The sequence below is a fragment of the Tachypleus tridentatus genome, chromosome 11 (genome assembly GCF_004210375.1).
Source record: "Tachypleus tridentatus isolate NWPU-2018 chromosome 11, ASM421037v1, whole genome shotgun sequence".
Taxonomy (NCBI): Eukaryota; Metazoa; Arthropoda; class Merostomata; order Xiphosura; family Limulidae; genus Tachypleus; species Tachypleus tridentatus.
Window position 1 is genome coordinate 81,483,451 of NC_134835.1, and position 20,769 is coordinate 81,504,219.

Consider the following 20,769-nt stretch of genomic DNA (forward strand, 5'->3'; position numbering starts at 1 on the left):
CCATAAGAAAAATACTGAAGCGTAGCAAGTGTCTTAGACTATACGAAAGGAATAAACGTCATTGTATTGATAAAGTGTTCATTTTCAACAACTTACAACGTTATCTAAGGACTTGATTCCATCAACGGCTTATTTGCGTGACAGTGCCATGCGGATGAAACGAATAAATGAAAATTTGTCCGATTCTATAAATTACTATGTGAGATTGAAAATATGTTTGTGAAAGTGGAATGTTGTTGGATGGCGTTGCATTTATAACAGCCAAAGATGAAAACAGATTTTCTCTCAACCATCATTTAATACTATGTAAAAAAAAGTAAAAAAAAATCTAACCTTATTATATGTTCTACGAATGTCGCTCAGATTCCCATGTTGCATGTCGTAAATACTTTGTTTAGAAAAAATATGCGAAATGCTGATATGTAACATATTGTGTTCTCCAGACTAAACGCCATATTGAAGTTCGGAACGTAAAAGGTTACAGATTCATCACGTTTTGTGAAAAAAACAAAAAACCAACAACAATACGAAACTATGGCTGTCATGCAAAAGTTTGGATTAAACTGTGTGCTAGAAACTTCCAGGACTCCTGTTAAACATTATTTTCTGGAGCGATGAACTAACAACAAAAAAATTTCAAAAAGAATCTTCTATAATTATATTTTATTTTTGGCACGCTTGCTTCAAATGTTGTTAAAATACAAATCACGCACGTTTTGACATTTTATTACTTAAAAAATGTATACGTCACAAGAAATTTGTTTATCTGAACCTGCATAAGAACCAATTATATAGTAAAGCCTAAAGAAAACCTACTTATTGTTACTAACTTTCATCTGGAATAATTAGAAAATGAGCGTGAAAAGCAGTCCAAAAATGTAATTAAATCTCAAATCGTTCAGGATTTGATAGAAATTTGAGCTAAAAATTTGTAATTGAAAATAACGCATAAACAAACCACGAAAACTTGGAGCTGTTGTATGAGCTGCTTTGCCGCAGGTAGAAAAAATGCTTCATAGATTAATTTATTCTAATTTTGCTGAAAGGAATTTCAAGTGCCGTGGCTATTGAGGATTCCTTCTTACCCGATTAATAAATTGATGATTTTAGATAAGTAATATGTTTACTTTGAGCTTTACAGACTAGAGTAAATAATTCAATAATTAAAAGTCATATATTTACTTTAAAACTAGTTGTCACACAGGCTGAAAATAATTAGTTTTATTTTTTAAGCTAACTATCATAAATTTATGGTGTAATGATGAAATGAATATTTAGTAACTTTTAATATTTTGAGACAATTATAAAGGGACATTTCGGTGACTCAGATCCTCCAGTGATACGTATTCCGAATACTTAAGGATTACATTTCCTTACCCATCAAAACACAACTACACAACTGTTTTTCTTATCAAAGGTGAACCGGAGAATAGCGTCAAATTAAAAGACTGCAGTAATAATTTCCATTAGCATCACGTGCAGACAGTATTATTTTTCGATTTTATAATTATTAGAAGATTATTAGTAGTTTTTCTAAGGGTTCCTACTAAGAATGTAAATAAACTTACAATTATTTATAATAAATTTTTATCATTTAAACCATTGATATTTAATCTGTATGAGAAAATATTTGAGAAACTCTTAATTATCAACGTCTACCTCCAGCATTAGGTTAAAGATAAAATTTTGTTCAATTAAAGTGAAGTATTTTATTAATGATATAACAAAGATATATCTTTAGTGTTCGTATTTGTATTAATAATCTTTTCGTTGGTCTTTAAAAGTCTTACAATACATTATTTTACATTGTGCACACTATACATTCTAAATACTTTTATCAATACCATATGAGTAATACGGCAATTTTTAAAATTAATAACTGCGAAATTATATATATGAAAAAAAACCTACTTCAAGTTCTTTTTGGAGTTGGTGTGGACTGTATATCGAGTGTAACCACCAGTGGGAAGTCCAATGTCCACAGATCGTGACCGATGGGTTTTATGGCCATGTTCGTCCTCTTCCTCCTCATCAACATCTGGAACTTTCAAGAATGAGGAATCCACAGATGCTGAGCGAACTTGTTTTGATGGAGGAGGAACTCCCAGAGAGACAACAGCCATGTCGCTCTCTCCATAAGTAAGTTCGTTAGTATTAACATCATCCGATGATGGTGAAGAGAGAGTTACTAAAACAGGACATGCTGGCAGTTCTAAAGCTACCGAACTGGTTGGATCTTCACTATGACTGAGTACATCATAGTTTTCTTCAATATTATCTGAACTAGAATCAAGATAGAAGGATTGATCTAAGGAACTTGAGCTTCCAGAATTATTACTTCTGTAATATTTCTCTAGACATAAACAATGAAAACATGGATTGGAGTGCTGACTTTTGTCGCTAGAGGAACGTCTTCTTATGCGCCAACGTGGAACATCTAATGTTGTAATACCTTCAGTTCCTCTTGCTTCCATAGTGACCAAATCAAAAGATCGCGATCTCTGGCCTCTGCTGTTAGGCACATTCAACAAGGATGATGGAACTTCGGAATCTTCTTCATTGTTCTTGCAATGAATTTCACCGTAGGAAGCTGACCTAACTTGTTTATGTATCTCCAAGTGAGTTGCTAAATTCGCCTCTGGCGCATCCATAGTTGGATTCTTTGCTTTTTTGAACGTATCACGGATCTTTTGCATGTTACAAAATCACTGGTAAAACGTAGAGATGGTTGTTTTTATCCACAGAAAGTTTAACTAAAACGCAATCGTTTTACTTTTAAAGAAAACTCGATAAAAATGACGAAATAATATTTACTTTCGTCCGTAGTTATTTTATTTGTATCCTTAACAAACTTTAAAAAATGGTTGATGAAAGTGTACTTGTAAACTCGATCCAGTCGAGCAATTAAGTGTACTTCAGTATCTCCAGGTAAAATTATAATATATCGAAACATCGTGCATTCGAAATACCATTAAACTGTCTCAGCTGAATCAAACTTCTTTCGACTTTCACAAACACTGACCAATCGTGTAAAGAAATGAATTGAATCATTGCAAGAGTTTCCACTGGAATTCTCAAATGGAGAGAAAAAGTGAACCAGTGTAAAGGTTTTGTTTTAAAGTTTGCTTTAAAAATGAAATTATAAAATTAAAGTTGCCTACTAAATAATAATAATATACATATTACGGAATGTAGGCTAAATGTCATAGAGCCCTTAAATAAAGAGAGTCTATTCGTTGTTACATAAATCTCCATTCTCCTAAGGCTTTCTACGTGTTGAAAATGAAAAAAGAGCGTGAACTGACTATTAATTTTGGTCCGAAATGTTACATTCTTTGATTGTAGCCAACACCGTTTGTTTGATTCGAATCAAATGTTACAACAGAAACGCATTTTATTCAAACTTTATATTTCAGACCAAATTAAAAGTTTTCTATTTTATTCAAAATTTCTGTATCATGTGTTGATAAGTTCTTTCAGGTTAAATGATATAGATTACTATTAGAATATTAGCTTTCAGAATTAGATAAAGTAAATAGAACCAATATTAGTCTTGCTCTTCCTATGTAATCAAAAGAAGTGAAATTAGTTAAAGTCTTTTTAATGGCGCCCACTATGAACAACTTTGAAAACAATTAGAGAGCTAAGCCTCTGTTCAACTTCACTTGTCACGCTATCATTACAGCTTTCGGACAGTAACCAAAAACACCATTAAACATTTCTAGATCAAAAACTGCTATTAAAATAAAACAACGACATTTTCAAAACTGTACATATTAAGATAACTGTTAACTTTAAAAGAACGACCACAAATTAGTAACGCGTTTGAAAATAACCCACATTTTTCCATCATTAAAAATCGTCCTACCTTGAACTCTGAACGTTTGTTTTGAGAATAAGGTATACTTTGCTGTTTTGAAAAAACTACTACTTTGGTTTGACACTTCCCAACTAAACCAACCACGTAAAGCTCTCTTTACGTCGTTAAATTCAATGTAGTGCGTCCGTTGGCTAATTTTTAAACACCGGCGAATCAGGTGCATTACAAAACATTTTTGAGCTTCTGAGTTTCGGGTGTTCTGTAGATAAGTCACGTCAGACTCGGTCGCTCCGAGGTTTCTGAATTGGATCAGCAGCAAAGAGATTCTGCAGGTGCCGACACACCTGCTACAGAGAACACCTACCTCCACACATACACACAGATACTACGTGCACAAAACATTCGCGGAACATTGAGCTGTAGGGTGTGAAGGGCGTTCTGTGATGACGTGGTGGAGGCATCTAGAACTAGCACCGAGAAACGCTCTCAGATTTTGCTAGAACCAAAGCTCCCTCTATATTCTTGCGTAATTCTACAGGGCACAATAAGTTTATTAGAGTCTGAGAGTGTCAGAACTCGCCCTGTGCTTTACTGGGCATTTAAAATCTAAATGCGTTAAACCTTTTCATAAACTAATCTACTACAGTTTGCCCTCATGACTTGCAGCTTCGACCAGGTTTTCTACTGTCACAAGCGTCTCTGTTACTATGGCGACTTTACACAGTCCTGAAGCGTTTTATTACCATTCGAACAATAGTTTTATAGCACCTAACTTAACAAAGTTCTTACGGTGACTTCGTGTGGCAGTAAAGTGCCTATATGTAGACCATTGATTGTATCTGCGCCTGTATATATATATATGCACGACTAACATAATTTTCATCTGTCAAAGGTTAAAACTCTGAACATGCTACGTATTGGAAGATCATGAGCACCTATACAAGGTGTGAAATATTCATAACAGTGAGAATAATTAAAATCACGTATACTAAAGCATTTGTTTATGCAAACATTTTATATTTGCTTATCTCGGTATTTCATTGAATGTGTCGTAACTTATAGATGTGTAGCCACGCATTAGGTTAAGGCTTAACACCAGTAATTACAACCACCCAGAAATTAATGTTTTTCATTTGTAATATAAAACACATATTGAATTATTAGCATGAAAATATAAATAACATATTTTTTATGCACGTAATAACAAAATTGAAAAAAAACAAGAATAAAAGGAAAGTTTAATCGAACCAATAATATTTTGTAGGTTGTTTCACAAACAATATTTCACCATTAACAAACGGCCCGGGAAGGCCAGTTGGTTCTTACGGTGACTTCGTGTGGCAGTAAAGTGCCTATATGTAGACCATTGATTGTATCTGCGCCTGTATATACGAGGGCTGTTAAAAAAATACGCGGACTGTTTGAATTGCGCGGCTCCAGTTGGTTCCAGTGGAATCCGCTTGGTGTCGCTAGGTTCGCACAGATCAGCTGATTACGACGCCATTTCCCGATTGCATATCTTCATTTGTGTATTAGCAACGCGGTTTTTTCGTTTGGCGGATTTCAGAATGAATGACCTGAAGGAGCAACGACTTGCTGTGAAATTTTGTGTTAAACTTGGAAAATCTGCGACTGAAACTTTTGCTATGCTTAACACGGCTTACGGTGATGTTGCTATGAAGCGTACGGCATGTTTCAAGTGGCATGAACGTTTTAAGGATGGTCGACAGTCCATTGAAGATGATGAGCGTCCTGGACGTCCTTCCACGTCAACTGACGACCCACACGTCGATAAAATCAACACCCTGGTGCGGGCAAATCGACGTCTGACTGTCAGGAAGCTTGCTGAAGAGTGTGGGATATCAGTTGGATCTTGTTACGAGATTTTGACCGAAAAATTGAAGATGCACCGCGTTGCTACGAAATTCAGCCCTCAGAACTCGTGAGTTTTTGGCCAAACACTCGAACACTGTTCTTCCCCACCCCCTTACTCACCTGACCTTGCTCCTTGCGATTTTGTCTTGTTCTCCAAACTCAAAAGACTCTTGAAAGGAAGAAGATTTGAGACGATTCCCGAGATTAAGGCAAATGCGACGAAAGAGCTGGAGGACATTACAAAAGAAGCGTACCAGGACTGTTTATCCGTTGGGATAAGTGTGTGCGTTGTGGAGGAGAGTATTTTGAAGGGGTCCCAGACCTGTAACTTCTAAATAAAGTACATTTTGTTTTATGACGTCAGTCCGCGTATTTTTTGAACAGACCTCGTATATATATGCACGACTAACATAATTTTCATCTGTCAAAGGTTAAAACTCTGAACATGCTACATATTGGAAGATCATGAGCACCTATACAAGGTGTGAAATATTCATAACAGTGAGAATAATTAAAATCACGTATACTAAAGCATTTGTTTATGCAAACATTTTATATTTGCTTATCTCGGTATTTCATTGAATTATTTTGTAGGTTATTTCACAAACAATATTTCACCATTCACAAACGGCCCGGCAAGGCCAGGTGGTTAAGGTGTTCGACCCGTAATCTGAGGGTCGCGGGTTTGAGTCCCCATCACACCAAACATGCTCTTTCTTTCAGCCGTGAGGTCGCTATATAATGTGACGGTCAATCCAACTATAATTTAGTGAAAGAGTATCCCAAGAGTTGGCGGAGGGTGGTGATGACTATCTGCCTTCCCTCTAGTCTTACACTGCTAAATTAGGAATGGCTAGCGCAGATAGCCCTCAAGTAGTTTTGGGCGAAATTCATAAAATAAGCCAAACAATTCATAAACACGTGCACACAAACATGAATATTTTAGCAAGTATTAACCAAACTAAGCTACAAAAGTCAGTTTGACAGTTCTTTAGGTTTTAAAAACAATAGTACTGGTCTTCTCTCACTCTTCTACTAACGTTTTATGATTTTATTCTTCGATATTTACTTTTTGAATTTGCTTACTCTGAAACCCACTAACGATAAAAATCATCTTACGTCATTTCGTCTATTAAAACCAATAAACCTAATATTTTTTTAAAGAATCAAGCACAAGGTGGCGCTATAGATTTACGCTTCCCTAATAAAACTCTTAAACCTGTAATTGTTACTACAGATAGATAAGAATTGTAGGAACTGTTGCTATTCTACCCACGATTTAGAAATAAAAAAAGTAATGTGAACCACACAAACTCAATAATTCGTATGAAGCACGTCGGAACGTACAAAACATTGGAAGAGGGTGGTCCTAAATGAATGGAAGTTGTCTGACAGTCAATAAAAACGCTTTAAATTATATTTCAGCAACTTTATACGATGACAAGACAGTAATGTGCATATAAATGATTTTTCTTTTTGCTATTTACTACAAAATCCTAAGCCACAGAAAGCCACGCTATACATTTATGAATAACAACGGTGTATCGTTCAGAGTTTGACAAATAAGTGTAGCCTCTTTTAATTTCAACTTACAAAGTCGGACTGTGCAGAAGGAAGACTAAATAAGAATTTTTTATTATAAAATAATGATCATGACTAAAGGAAGCACATGTAGAGATGATCAGTATCACTCCTACAGCTCCCCTCTAGTACAGCGGTAAGTCTACGGATTTACAACGCTAAAATCAGGGGTTCGATTTCCCTCGGTAGGCTTAGCAGGTAGTCCGATGTGACTTTGCTATAAGAAAAACACACACACACACACACATCAACCACTATAATTTTTAAGCAAGACATTAATTTATTTTCACAAAACCTGATATCCCTGGAGTTAACTAAAACTATTTAGTTTAAGACTATCACGTGAAGTATTTTGGAATCAAATATTTAAAATAATAGATATTTACTGTAAAACGGAATTAATTACCAGATGTGAGTGGAATTTGGATACACATCAATCCCACAAAAGCAGTGTAAAGTGTAGAGATGATGCAAATATTGAGGATGGTCAATGATATTCGGGCCCCAATTTAACTACTGGGAGCACAGCCCGAAGTCTCACCTGATCCCCACGCGTATCTATAACTGATACTATTTTTAATATTCATTAGTCTGAAGATATAATACAAACACTACATTGTTATAGTTTGTGCAACTCACTCAGTGTAGCGGTCATAATAATTATGTAATTATTTTGTATTTCTTTTATATATAACTGCTTTAAAACAGCAATGCAACGCAATTCCAGTAAATTTTTTTTTTTTTTTTCTCAGTTGGTTCAAAATAATAGTTATATTCTAGGTTTTAAATAATTACGATACTTGTACTGGAAAAAAAAATTAATGCTTTTAAAGATAACGCTTCGAACAGTTTAAACATTAGAAGGTTTTGAAAGTACAAATCCTAAGCATTTCCGAATAAAGGTTTTCGTAGTGTTGTTTTCAGATAAGAATAAAACAGTTCGAAAACAAAAAAATATTGCCTTGTTATCTTCTCCAATCGTACAATGTTGACTTGAAGAAATACAAAATATTTAGAATCGTAGGTTTTTAACCTTAACAGAAGTCATTTGCAACAAAATACTGCACGTTATAGCGTGCTATGAATAGTATTTTTTGTGGTTGACAATGAGCTACCTCCACCAATGGCACAGCGGGATATCTGTGTAATTACAAAGCTTAAGAACCGGCTTTCGATACCCGTGACGGGCAGAGCAAACAAACACACCAAAATTAATTTGTAAGAAACAATTTTATTAATAACAATGCAATAAATAAAATATAGATTCTTAATATGCAATAATGTATATTTCCTTTACCAAAAATAAAATCAGAGGAATATTTTGAGATTCTTTGAACTAAATGAGAAAACTCTTTCGTTAAACAAACAAATGTAGTTTCTAGCCTTAAACATTGGATTTTTTCATACACGCTTATTCTCAGCGCTATCAGATATTTATGATTGTTCTGCCTTAAAAAATTAATCCATTTATTTCTCATTAAGGTGTGATGTATATATAACTGATTCTTTCGATTTCTGTCTGCACTTTGACAGTACTCGACAGTTTTACTGAAATAAAAGGAAAACAGCTGTAGTTTTTCGATTTCTGTCTGCACTTTGACAGCACTCGACAGTTTTACTGAAATAAAGGAAAACAGACAGTTTTACTGAAATGAAAGGAAAACAGCTGTAGTTTTCGATTTCTGTCTGCACTTTGACAGCACTCGACAGTTTTTTCGACTGAAATAAAGTTTTACTGAAATAAAAGGAAAACAGCTGTAGTTTTTCGATTTCTGTCTGCACTTTGACAGTACTCGACAGTTTTACTGAAATAAAAGGAAAACAGCTGTAGTTTTTCGATTTCTGTCTGCACTTTGACAGTACTCGACAGTTTTACTGAAATAAAAGGAAAACAGCTGTAGTTTTCGATTTCTGTCTGCACTTTGACAGTACTCGACAGTTTTACTGAAATAAAAGGAAAACAGCTGATTCTTTCGATTTCTGTCTTTCGATTTCTGTCTGCACTTTGACAGTACTCGACAGTTTTACTGAAATAAAAGGAAAACAGCTGTAGTTTTTCGCGAGTAAGAGGACAAATGGCTCAATTTTTTATAAAATAATTCAAAAAATGATGCACTCTAATGATTAAGGTATCAAACAGTCGACTGTACTGTACCATATGTCAACGTAACGTAAAAAGTTATGTTCGTAATCGAAAACTAAAGAAAAATATTCATATTGTCAAAATTGAAAAATAAAATATAAGAAACATATTCTGAAATTATTTAAAAATTTTAAATAAAAAAGCTGTAAAAGACACCAGTTACAAGTAAATCAGCTTTTATTGCTGACAAAGTAGAATTTAGTTGTTTTTTTTTAATTTCGCGCAAAGCTACTCGAGAGCTATCTGCGCTAACCGTCCCTAATTTAATAGTATAAGACTAGAGGGAACGCAGCTGGTCATCACCACCCACCGCCAACTCTTGGGATACTCTTTCACTAACGTATAGTGGGATTGACCGTCACATTATATTCTTCAGATTCATTTCGGAAGCTGATCACTAGGCATTGATCGGGTAGTTGCTATAGACATGTAAAATTAGATGAGCTACATTACTAGAGAGGGGGCAATAAACTGATCAGGTAAAGACGAGTATTTAATTAGCGGGGTCCGGCATGGCTAGATGAGTTAAGGCGTTCGACTCGTAATCTGATGGTCGCAGGTTCGAATCCCCTTCGCACCAAACATGCTCGTTCTTTCTGCCGTGGGGGCGTTATAACGTGAGGATCAATCCCACTATTCGTTGGTAAAAGAGTAGCTCAAGAGTTGGCGGTGGGAGTTGATGACTAGCAGCCTTCCCTCTGGTCTTACACTACTAAACTAGGGACGGCTAGTGCAGTTAGCCCTTAAGTAGCTTTGCGCGAAACTCAAAACAAACAATTTAATTAGCGAAAAGAAGAGCATGGGTAAACAGTGTCCCAGTAGTGAAGTTAGTACGAAAGTTCACCGTATTATTTTATACATGAAAACAAAAATTTGGAATCTCGGTGAGAAAAAAAAATCAAAATCAAGTGAAATAATTAATGAGATTAATAGAAAAATCTCCAAAAATATAATATGCAAAACGTTTCTATTTACCTCACGTGGTTTCAAGTAATTTTGTTTCGAGGTGATATAATACTGAATGGTATTACAACATAATTTATAAAATACACTGACTTGAAACATTGTGAATTAAGTATAGAAGTATTTGTTTTTTTATCAGCGAACAGTAATAGCTGCCACCACTCTTCAGTGTCACAGCCGCAAGTATGCGAACTTACAACGTTAGAAATCGAGGTTAAATACCCGTGATGGGACACAGCACGTATTTTATGTAGTTTTTGCTTAACTGCAAACAAGTAAACAAAATATGAAAGGTTATTAAATCAGCTGGATTAACTGAATAATATAGAACTTTAAAGGTTTACTGCTAAAATAACTTGTAAGAGCATAACTGACTCGTATGTTGAATTATAAATACAATTTTTTTTTGTAATTTGAAAATATGATATTATTTATAAGTTAGGCGTGTGGTTAGGGTGCTCGATTTGTAATCTGAGAGTCGGGGGTTTTAATTCCCGTCACACCAAACACGTTTACCCTTTCAGCTGTAGGAAAGCTATAATATTACGATGAATCCCTCTGTTCATTGGTAAAATAGAAGCCCAAGCATTAGCGGTGGATGGTGATGACTAGCCACTTTCCCTCTAGCCTTACGTTGCTGAATTAGAGACGGCTAGCGAGAAATTCAAAAACAAATAAAGAAACAAAAGTTCTAGTAAAGATAGTTCTGAACAATTTTAACCTTGTATATACCGATTATTTATTTTGTAAGCTTTTGATAATGATTTATTAGGTACGTCTTATAAGCGTATTAAGCTTTTGATTTAGAAATTACTCAATAATATACAAGATATTCTTGATAAATGATCCGAATATTGTTTATATATAAGCTGTAAAAAAGCTTCGTTTTAGAGTTAATAAATGAAACATCGAGTAAATATGTTTACAAGTAATAAAAATAAATTTTGCGAAAATTATATATGATATAAGGATGACATTACCAAATTGTTTTAGTTGTTTGTTATTAAGTTCAAGGCAACACAAAGGGCTATATGTACTCTGCCTGCCCGCCAGTGGCTCTGCGGTATGTCTGCGGACTTCCAATGCTAAAAACCGGATTTTGATACCCGTGGTGGGCAGAGCACAGATAGCCCATTGTGTAGCTTTGTGCTTAATTCAAAACAACAACTGTACTCTGTCACCACCCGTATCGAAACCGATTTCTAACGGTATAAGTCAGCAGGTATGCTGCTGTGCCACTGGAAGATGAAATGCTAAATAGCACAGAAACAAGGTAGAGATGGACACACAAACCATACAAAAATCACTACATAAGCAGTCAAACCTTTTCAAGAATAACTTTTACCTACAACTAAATATTGAGTTTCTGTCAGTCACACGAATTCAGGTTTGAATAAAATCAGTTATGACCTCAGTGGTTACTTATGTTTTGTACGGTTTTATGTATTCAACTTACCTTGTTTCTATACGTTTTTGATATTGTCATCGTTACACCAAATTTTTATTGCTTTTTTCCCCTCTGTTTTTCTCTAAACATTTTCACTGAAGTAGGTTTACAAGTGAATTTGTATTCGATTTTTATAGTTTAATGGTAAAACACATTGTTAAAACCATGTCAGTTTTGCCAGTTTCTTCAATTCTGGATTATACTGGGGACCAGTGAAGTTGGAATGGTTCCTCCAGGACGGTATAAATATCCTGAAGCACTGCACCGACGTTAAAAGGATATTTATAGAACCCATGACTTCCAACTTCACTCTATCTCACGTGGATTAATATAGACGATATCATACATATTTCAGGCCACACAATATGATGCACACACAACTCAGGCTCGGGCTCACTGAATTTTTTTTAAAAACCGTGGATCTCTACATAATATTTTGTTATGATAATTAAGAAACTGGAGTTTTAAACTCAGACATCAATAATATGTTCAGAGATTCTTTCACATCTTTCATAATAATTTAGATAATTCTTTATTTTTGCTGAAACTGTTTGTTAGATATAATGTTCGTGCAAAGAAAATTCACAAATAGTCGAAATTCTAATAAACCAAAGTAAAACATTTTAAAGAACCACTACTAATGTTGTCTCTTTGTGCACGGGGTCACCCAGTGGTTAACGTGCGGAGCCGTGAATCTTAGATTCTGCGAGAAAAATCATATTTCACACCAATAGAATCGTGAATGCGTTATGAGAGTGACGGTAAAATTCCACTACTCAGGTATGATTAGAGCAGCCCAAAACCTGGTGATGATAGCTAGATATTTTTCGCCTATTATGTCACTTCAAAATTAAGGATGGCTACCACAGGTAGTGCGTTTGCGCGAAATTCAACAAACCAACAAAGATGTCACATTTTCGTAATTGCTGAATTTATATGTAATTTACAACTTACATATAGATAAAGTCAAATCAGGTTTATTACTAATACATTAAAACTATTGTAAAAATGACATCCATTAACTAAGTATTTCATCAACATATCTGTCTGTTTATTGGGGTATAAACAACTATATTACTATGATAAATCCTGTTAAATTGGAAAATAAAATATACTGCAGTGTGCAATAGTAATATAGATTGATATACTGCAGTGTGCAATAGTAATATAGATTGAAATAGAAAAGTAAGCAATGGTGCTGTTGATGTAAATAATTTAGATAAATTCCATCACTTGCTTTTTAAATTTAAGAACTGGAAGTAACATGCTTTCGTTTTTACGAAAAAATTTTCATAACTTCACAGTTATTCAAATAGTGCAGAATTTACAAAAGGATTTAATGTTTTCTTTCTAATACAGAGCATTTAATTTTAAAATCTAAGCATACTAGTTTTGCTAATATATTTCTTTCAAACAGTTAATAGTAAAGTCTAATAGTATCCTAGAGATTCAAATAGAACTTTAATAAATATTCGTAAATAGCATTTTATTACATAACAAAGGGTAACAGATTGGCATATCTGTAGAATAAGATCCAGCGATCGAACGCATGTTTTAGTTAAAACAATGTATCTGCTAGAAGTTTGTATTTTTGTTTATTTAAATTACATAAAGTTGTGTAAAATGTTAAAGGCTACATGGAAGGTTACGCAACTATTTAAAACAGTAGTAAGATTCTATTTACTATTTTCCGAGGTATAAAGGCAGATATTCGAATATTATCATTGCGCCTGAATCGAAGCTCTGTTAACCTTTTTTAGTACTTGTATAACAAACCTTTGAGTAAAAATATATCACGTGCTCACTTCACCAGCGATGGGACGGTCTTGTACCCGTTGCTATGGTAACACATTTATCGCTTACTAGTGGAAAGCAGTAGCATGATCTACATGGGCAGTGTACTGGGATTACGACCCTCTCTCTGTGTATACTTGAAAGATATTGCAGGGTACATGTAAAAATAACAAAAAAATATAATTTTAATACTGTCAATCATATACGTGTTTACCAGATGTTTCCAAGTAACTCAATTCTCTGTCTGAGGATTATATAAATATTATATCTACTGCACGTATGATTGGTTTTATTCGTTTCTTCAATGATCGGTCTTTCTTTTCTGTCTGTGTCTTTCTTATCATTGTTATTCAACATTGAATTATACATTTAAAAAAAATCATTCCATATCTCGGTTCCCCCGAGGGGTCAGCGGCAAGATTATGGACCTATAACGCCAAAACGAGGTTTGATTTTCTAAGGTGGGCAAATCTGAGATAGCCCATTGTGTAGCCTTGCGCTGAAACAAGAACATCACTATTCGAGCTGTAAAGATTGTGGCTATTAAAATATTAAATGCGTATTAAACTTTGCGAATCGATATTTTATTAATAATATAATATGTGATGAAAAAAATGTAGATTCACATTTCTGGTCACAAAATAAATAATACTTACGACAAAAGACTTAAGAATGTAAAGATATTTCATTAAAAATTTGTTTTCGTTGAGACATACTAGAACAGAATACTGAAAATAATGTTATACGGTTTGTTCACTCAGCACTTTTTATGCCGTTATGCCTTCCATTTATAAGACATACTTCTATAGTGTCCATACAGAAATAGACACTATTGTAAATGAATAGCTTAGAACTTTTAAAGAATGATGATACGAATTACCTACGAACTCTGCACAAACAAGGGGTTGGGCCGTATCATGAAGCTTTAATTTTTAATTACATGCTTCGCTAGATTCGTCAAAATATGATGCGATCACTCAGCAAGAGGGGAATATTCTGAATTTAGATGAACATAAATACGAAATTGGATAGAGGCTATGGCAAAGGAAATGCTGGTTCTGTAATTTATCTTTTTCTCAATATTATCTGTTGGAAGTTTTCAAAAAGAAGACTGGAAAACTTTTATCGTAAGATGAACAACAACAACACATGTTTAAGATATGTTTTTGTTTCAAACTTGGTTTCGCTAGAAATTCTAGTCCTAACTAATACGCAACAGAAATTTCATACCGGCAAAATAAACAATATACGTTAGTGTTTTCAGCTTCTCTTTCGAAAAACAACCCTTCTTTCCTGGGTGAGGGGAGAATTTTATACTACTTATAACTAAGGGGTTTTATTTCTTGTTTGTTCAACAGTGCACACGCGCCCTAACATTTCAGCGGTAAATCTCAAGGTTTGTAACGCCACGAATCTTATTTCCATGAACAAAGCATTGTGTAACTTTGTGCTTAACAACAGATAAACAAAACAATACACACACACATACACGCGTCCCTCGGTGGAACAGCGTTAAGTCTTCGGACTTACAACGTTAAAATAAAAGGTTCTATTGTCCTCTGTTGGCACAGCAGATAATTCGACGTGGCTTTGATATAATAAAATGCATACAAAAGCAGTACAAATGTACTCTCCGTTTGTTAACCACATGCTGTTTTCACCGTAAACAAATCTGTAAAAATATTTGAACATTCTATACAATAACACTATGAACTACAACCATAATGTAGAAAATGAAAAACTGATTGGCAAGCAGAGAGTATTTGTTTTATGTGCAATACATTAGTTAGTTTTTTTGGTTTGTTTTGAATTTCATGTAAAGCTCCACGAAGACTGTCTGGTCTAACCTTCCATAATTTAGTAGTGAAAGACCAGAAGGAAGGACGTTAGTCATCACCATCCACAGCCAACTCTTAGGCTGCTTTTTATCAACAAATAGTGGGTTTGACTGTCACGTTATAACGCCCCTACAAATGAAAGAGGGAGCCTATTTGATGGACGAAGATACGAACCTTTGATCCTCAGATTGCAATTTAAGCGCCCTAACTACACGGCCATGTCTGCCCGTTTAAATTAATATAAACCAAACAAAACAAGGCGGGTTAGAATCCCTGTCATATCAAACATGCTCACCCTTTCAGCCGTGGGAGCATTATATTGTGATGGTCAATCCCATTATTCGCCCAAGAATTAGTGGTGAGTGGTGAAGACAAGCTGCCTTCCCTCTAGTCTTACACTACTAAATTAGGGACGGCTAGTGCAGTTTGCCCTTAAGTAGCTTTGCGCGAAACTCAAAACAAACAATTTAATTAGCGAAAAGAAGAGCAACAAAAACAAACAAATACAAATACAAAAGTCATTAGCTGTGAATGGGCGGTAATACCAATGCCATGAAACAGTGAGTAGTATAAATATGAACAGTGGGTATGGAATACAGAAATAAAGATGAAATTTATACATACATATTGTAAAAAAAAAGTGTAAACGGTAAAACGCTTAGATGTGTGACAACAATAGTAATACTAAAAAAGAAAAAGTTTAAGAATAATTGTGTAACCCCCTTGGTAAACGTATTAGGTTATGGATTCGACAATCCATCATTTTCGTTCACCAAATAAATAAAATTTTGTGCTCCGAAATTTCGAGCAGTGGATGCATGATAAGGGTGATGGTCAAATCCCAATATTCAGCCAGAGAAGAGAAACCTATGTGTTGGTAGTGGATACTGTTAACTATCTGCCATTTTTCTAGTCTATCAATTCAAAATTAAGAACGGCTAGCGCAGATAGCCCTTGAATAATTTGAAAGAATGTCCGAAAACAAACAAACAACAGATAGAGAAATACTGACCCTAACTGATCATTCGACCTGTCAGTGAATTATGTGGATTCGGATAATTTCATTCCTTTTCGGTTTGCTCCTTCACAGACTATTTTTATAGTGGACAAATGTATAATAAATCATATCTCAAAACTAACTGTTTCATCACAATTCGCCAATGGAATTTTAACCGTTATAAATAGTTTAAAAGGTGTCTACTAGCAAATTGGTAAATTTTCTGAACACCTACTGGAGAAGGAACATATTTCATTAACTCTGTCATTCAAGATGTCTTCCTTACTGAACTCTAAAGAGCTTTACAAACATTATCCATCGTAGATAGCTTCTCACGTTTACATAATGGAAGAGACTAAAATTTCCTATAATGTCAGACAGGAATTATACTCGCTGAAAATATTATAGACGAAGTCAAGAAGAACATTAATAAAAATATTGGATTACATATCGACAACACTCATCTCAAATTACACCAAACCAGACTACAAATTACACTTAGCACTCTTAAAAGAAATGACAAAGAATCCATCAAATAAACCTACGCTGTACGGACAAAGTGTTTATGAAGTTTATTGTGGAAATTTAAAATATGCGCTTATTGAAGTTACTGACTCGTCTAATATGATTTCCAAGCAGTCTCCATTTGATATCGTTTGTAATCTTATATATATATTGAGAATCGTGGTGCCCATTGAGCTTTTCTGCTGTCTCCTGTTTGAAAAGCTGCGCACGCAGGCTTATGTTAACAGCAAATATTATTTCACAAGCAGGATATTCTACATTAAGCTATCAGGAAATAATCACAATTTATTTCACATTTCTAAATATGACCGAATTGAAGAATAAAAACATAGATGTACCATATGTTATTGATGACAGGCTCTTAGCATGACTGAAATGCTCAATAATTATTTTACACGGTGGGAGGTATAAGTAACTCAGAGTTTTGACTTTGAGTGCAACACAATTAATCCGTTTTAAAGTCCATGAAATAATTTAACTTGATAGACTAACTTAAACTTTTCCCGGTACTGGGGACGGGAATATTTGCTTGTAAGTTATAAAAGAGCAGGCAAAGCTGCAGGGCCGAACTGAAAATTGACCATTGTTTCCTAATAATCACTTCTGACCAGAATCCAAGTTGAATCTATCATTAGACAGAATCTGGTAAGCATTATATTTGAAAAAAAAACAACAAAAAAAAAAACGTAAGCGATATTTAGTTAATAATGGTTTTAACCAACTCTCGTTGATAGAAAAATTAAAATAACGCCTTACCGGGGTTTACCTACAACCCGCTATTTCTATAAATAAACACAATCTATATCGGCCACCATGATATAACGATGTTCGTATATCGATCACCAATTTTATCTTGAATTTCAAATATTTCAGTTATTTGGAGATGACTGCCTCGTATATCTGTTTTCTTTGTTCCACAGTGGCTTAGCAGTAAGTATGAAAACGTATAGTTATCCAGGTGGACAGTACAGACAGTAAATTGTGTAGCTTTGTACTTAACAACAAACAAATTAATTTTATTAATTTTTAATTTTTAACGGTAAAAAAACTGACATGAAATTCAGTAAGAAATAAATTAACGTTTAGTTGAAATCCTCAAAAGGGCGCATAATATAAAATAATACGTGAATAGATACTGCTCAAATATAACAGATTCAGAATAAAAGAGCTGATTCTAGTCCCTTTTAACATTCAATAGCATAATGAGCGCACGCAACCGGTAAATTAGTAAATTACATTTATTACAGGCCATATTCTCCTTCATATTAATTTATGACGTTATTCACTTTTGGTGATTTTGTTATATAGAACTGGCTTAATTGGCTTACGTTCTTTTTATTTGTGATACTGATAGTTAGTTTACTTCTGATTCGAAACTAAAGATAAACGTTTTTAATAAGACAAATTATTTATTTCAAAAACATAATTAAGTATAAAAATCCCTAGCGTTAGCATTGAGCACATTTAAAGCATGATTATAGAATATATAGTGCATGGTATGTTCTCTGTATATTTAAGGGAAGACAGCTAGTCATCATCACCCACCGCCAACTCATGGGCTACTCTTTTACCAACGAATTGTGGGTTTGATCGTCACATTATAAAACCCCCACGGCTGAAAGGACGAGCAAGTTCGGTGTGACGGGGATTCGAACCTGCGATCCTCAGATTACGAGTCGAGTGCCTTAACCGAGCCATATATTTAAGGAAAAAGACAAAATGCAAATTGAGGCTTCATGGTTTCCTTTACATGAGCAAAACTGCATTCCGCATTTTGAAGCTTTGGGTGTGTTTTTACAGTGATGTTTAATATTTGAAGATGGGTGCTCTTGACTAGCTGTCTACCTTCTACAAATTGAAACATATAGGAATAATAAAATACAAAACTGCCTTGAATAAATTAATTCTTATACAAGTCTACTACCTTTCAATTAGCTTATCATTTTTGTATGTTTCCTAATGACCTTTGGCCCGGCATGGCAAAGCCTGTTAAGGCGTTCGACTCGTAATCCGAGGGTCGCCGGTTCGAATCCCGGTTGCACTAATCATGCTCGCCCTTTCAGCCGTGGGGGTGTTATAATGTGACGGTCAATACCACTATTCGTTGGTAAAAGAGTAGCCCAAAAGTTGGCGGTGGGTGGTGATGACTAGCTGCCTCCCCTCTAGTCTTACACTGCTAAATTAGGGACGGCTAGCGCAGATAGCCCTCGAGTAGCTTTGCGCGAAATTCAAAAAACAAAACAAATAAACCTACTGACCTTTGTTCATCATACTATAAAAGAGAAATTATGTCACCTATTAAATGTATACGTATCTATATTTTATGGACCCTTGGCTACTGATCTGGACAGTCTCGTTTGGAAGACCTCGAGGCCATAAAACCCAAGTGCCTTCATTATTTTTATTTTTGTCATTATAAATAGTCACTATAGCAATAGTAAGCTACATGTTGTTTACCTATATACTGTCAAAAATAATTATTTTATCGATGATTGGAAAATTACTCCAAGGGTAAATAACATTCACTCATCCCTATCAGGCACAGTTGGCTTCTTAATACAATAATGTAGGTTTTTATTACTATAACTTGAGGGAGAACCATATGATAACAGATTATGAATTTATTTTAGTTTTGTTACTACAATAAACTTTAATGTTTATAATTCTTATAACAGTTTTGTTTATGTTTGATACATAAATATTATATATTATATTATGTGGTAGGAATAATACTAACTTAATTATAATAAACATCATATTTAACAAGTGGTCTCTGAAGATGAACCTAATGCCATTGATCAAGGTCTGACATGGCTTTTGTGTTAATTCACATGAACGCTCTTTATAAACTGATTTCGTGTCAAAGGATAGATACGTCTCTTCTTCTGAACTGTATTTTTAGTTGTGAACTCAGAAAACCTAGGCCCGGCATAGCCAGATGGGTTAAGGCGTTCGACTCGTAATCTGAAGGTTGCGGGTTCGAATCCCGCTCGCACCAAACATGCTCGCCATTTCAGCCGTGGAAGTGTTATAATGTGACGATCAATCCCACTATTCGTTGGTAAAAGAGTAGCCCAAGAGTTGACGGTGGGTGGTGATAACAAGTTGCTTTCCTTCTTGTCTTACACTGCTAAATTAGGGACGGCTAGCGCAGATAGCCTTCGAGTAGCTTTGTGCGAAATTGAAACAAGCAAACAAACACCAAACCTAAAATAACATTTAACATTATTCATCCTATACATTGTACAAGAGCACGATAGTATTAACCCTTCCTCGTCATAAAACATTTTTTACGTTCGTCCTAATGCTTCTTAATCATAACGTACAATACAGTACGTTAATGTCAGTAAATGTCTAACTTCTTAAAATATCACAAATTTTACAAATTTTTTTTTTACGAGAATTATCTAAGTTTTACAGTTACAATCAACACAGTTTTTATGTTTATATATTAGTGTGGTTTATTTTGAATTTTGCGCAAAGCTACTCAAGGGCTATCTGCGCTAACCGTCCCTAATTTAGCAGTGTAAGATTAGAGGGAAGACAGCTAGTCATCACCACCCACCGCCAACTCTTGGGCTACTCTTGTACCAAGGAATAGTGGGATTCACTGTAACATTTAACGTCCCCACGGCTGAAAGGGCGAGTATGTTTGGTGTGACGGGGACTCGAACCCGCGACCTTCGGATTACGAGTTGAGTGCCTTCATAACCTGGCCGTGCCTGGCATATTTTTATATATCAGTGCGTGTGTTTTCTTATAGCAAAGCCACATTGGACTATCTGC

At 34.7% G+C, this 20,769-nt stretch overlaps 1 protein-coding gene across 5 annotated transcripts in view; it reads right to left on the reverse strand.

Moving 5' to 3' along the window:
* The window catches only part of LOC143232600 (eye-specific diacylglycerol kinase-like), a 424,387-nt gene that overhangs the window by 115,089 nt on the left and 288,529 nt on the right, over positions 1 to 20,769 (reverse strand). The window contains exon 1 of one of the 5 annotated variants that reach the window (XM_076468216.1): positions 1,912 to 4,799. The exons of 3 other annotated variants lie outside the window; for them this stretch is intronic. In XM_076468216.1, the coding sequence (XP_076324331.1) occupies positions 1,912 to 2,696 (785 nt within the window). In that variant the 5' untranslated portion in view covers positions 2,697 to 4,799. Of the gene's footprint in view, positions 1 to 1,911; positions 4,800 to 20,769 lie in introns of those variants that run through there. One more of the 5 variants, XM_076468217.1, reaches the window with a different exon arrangement.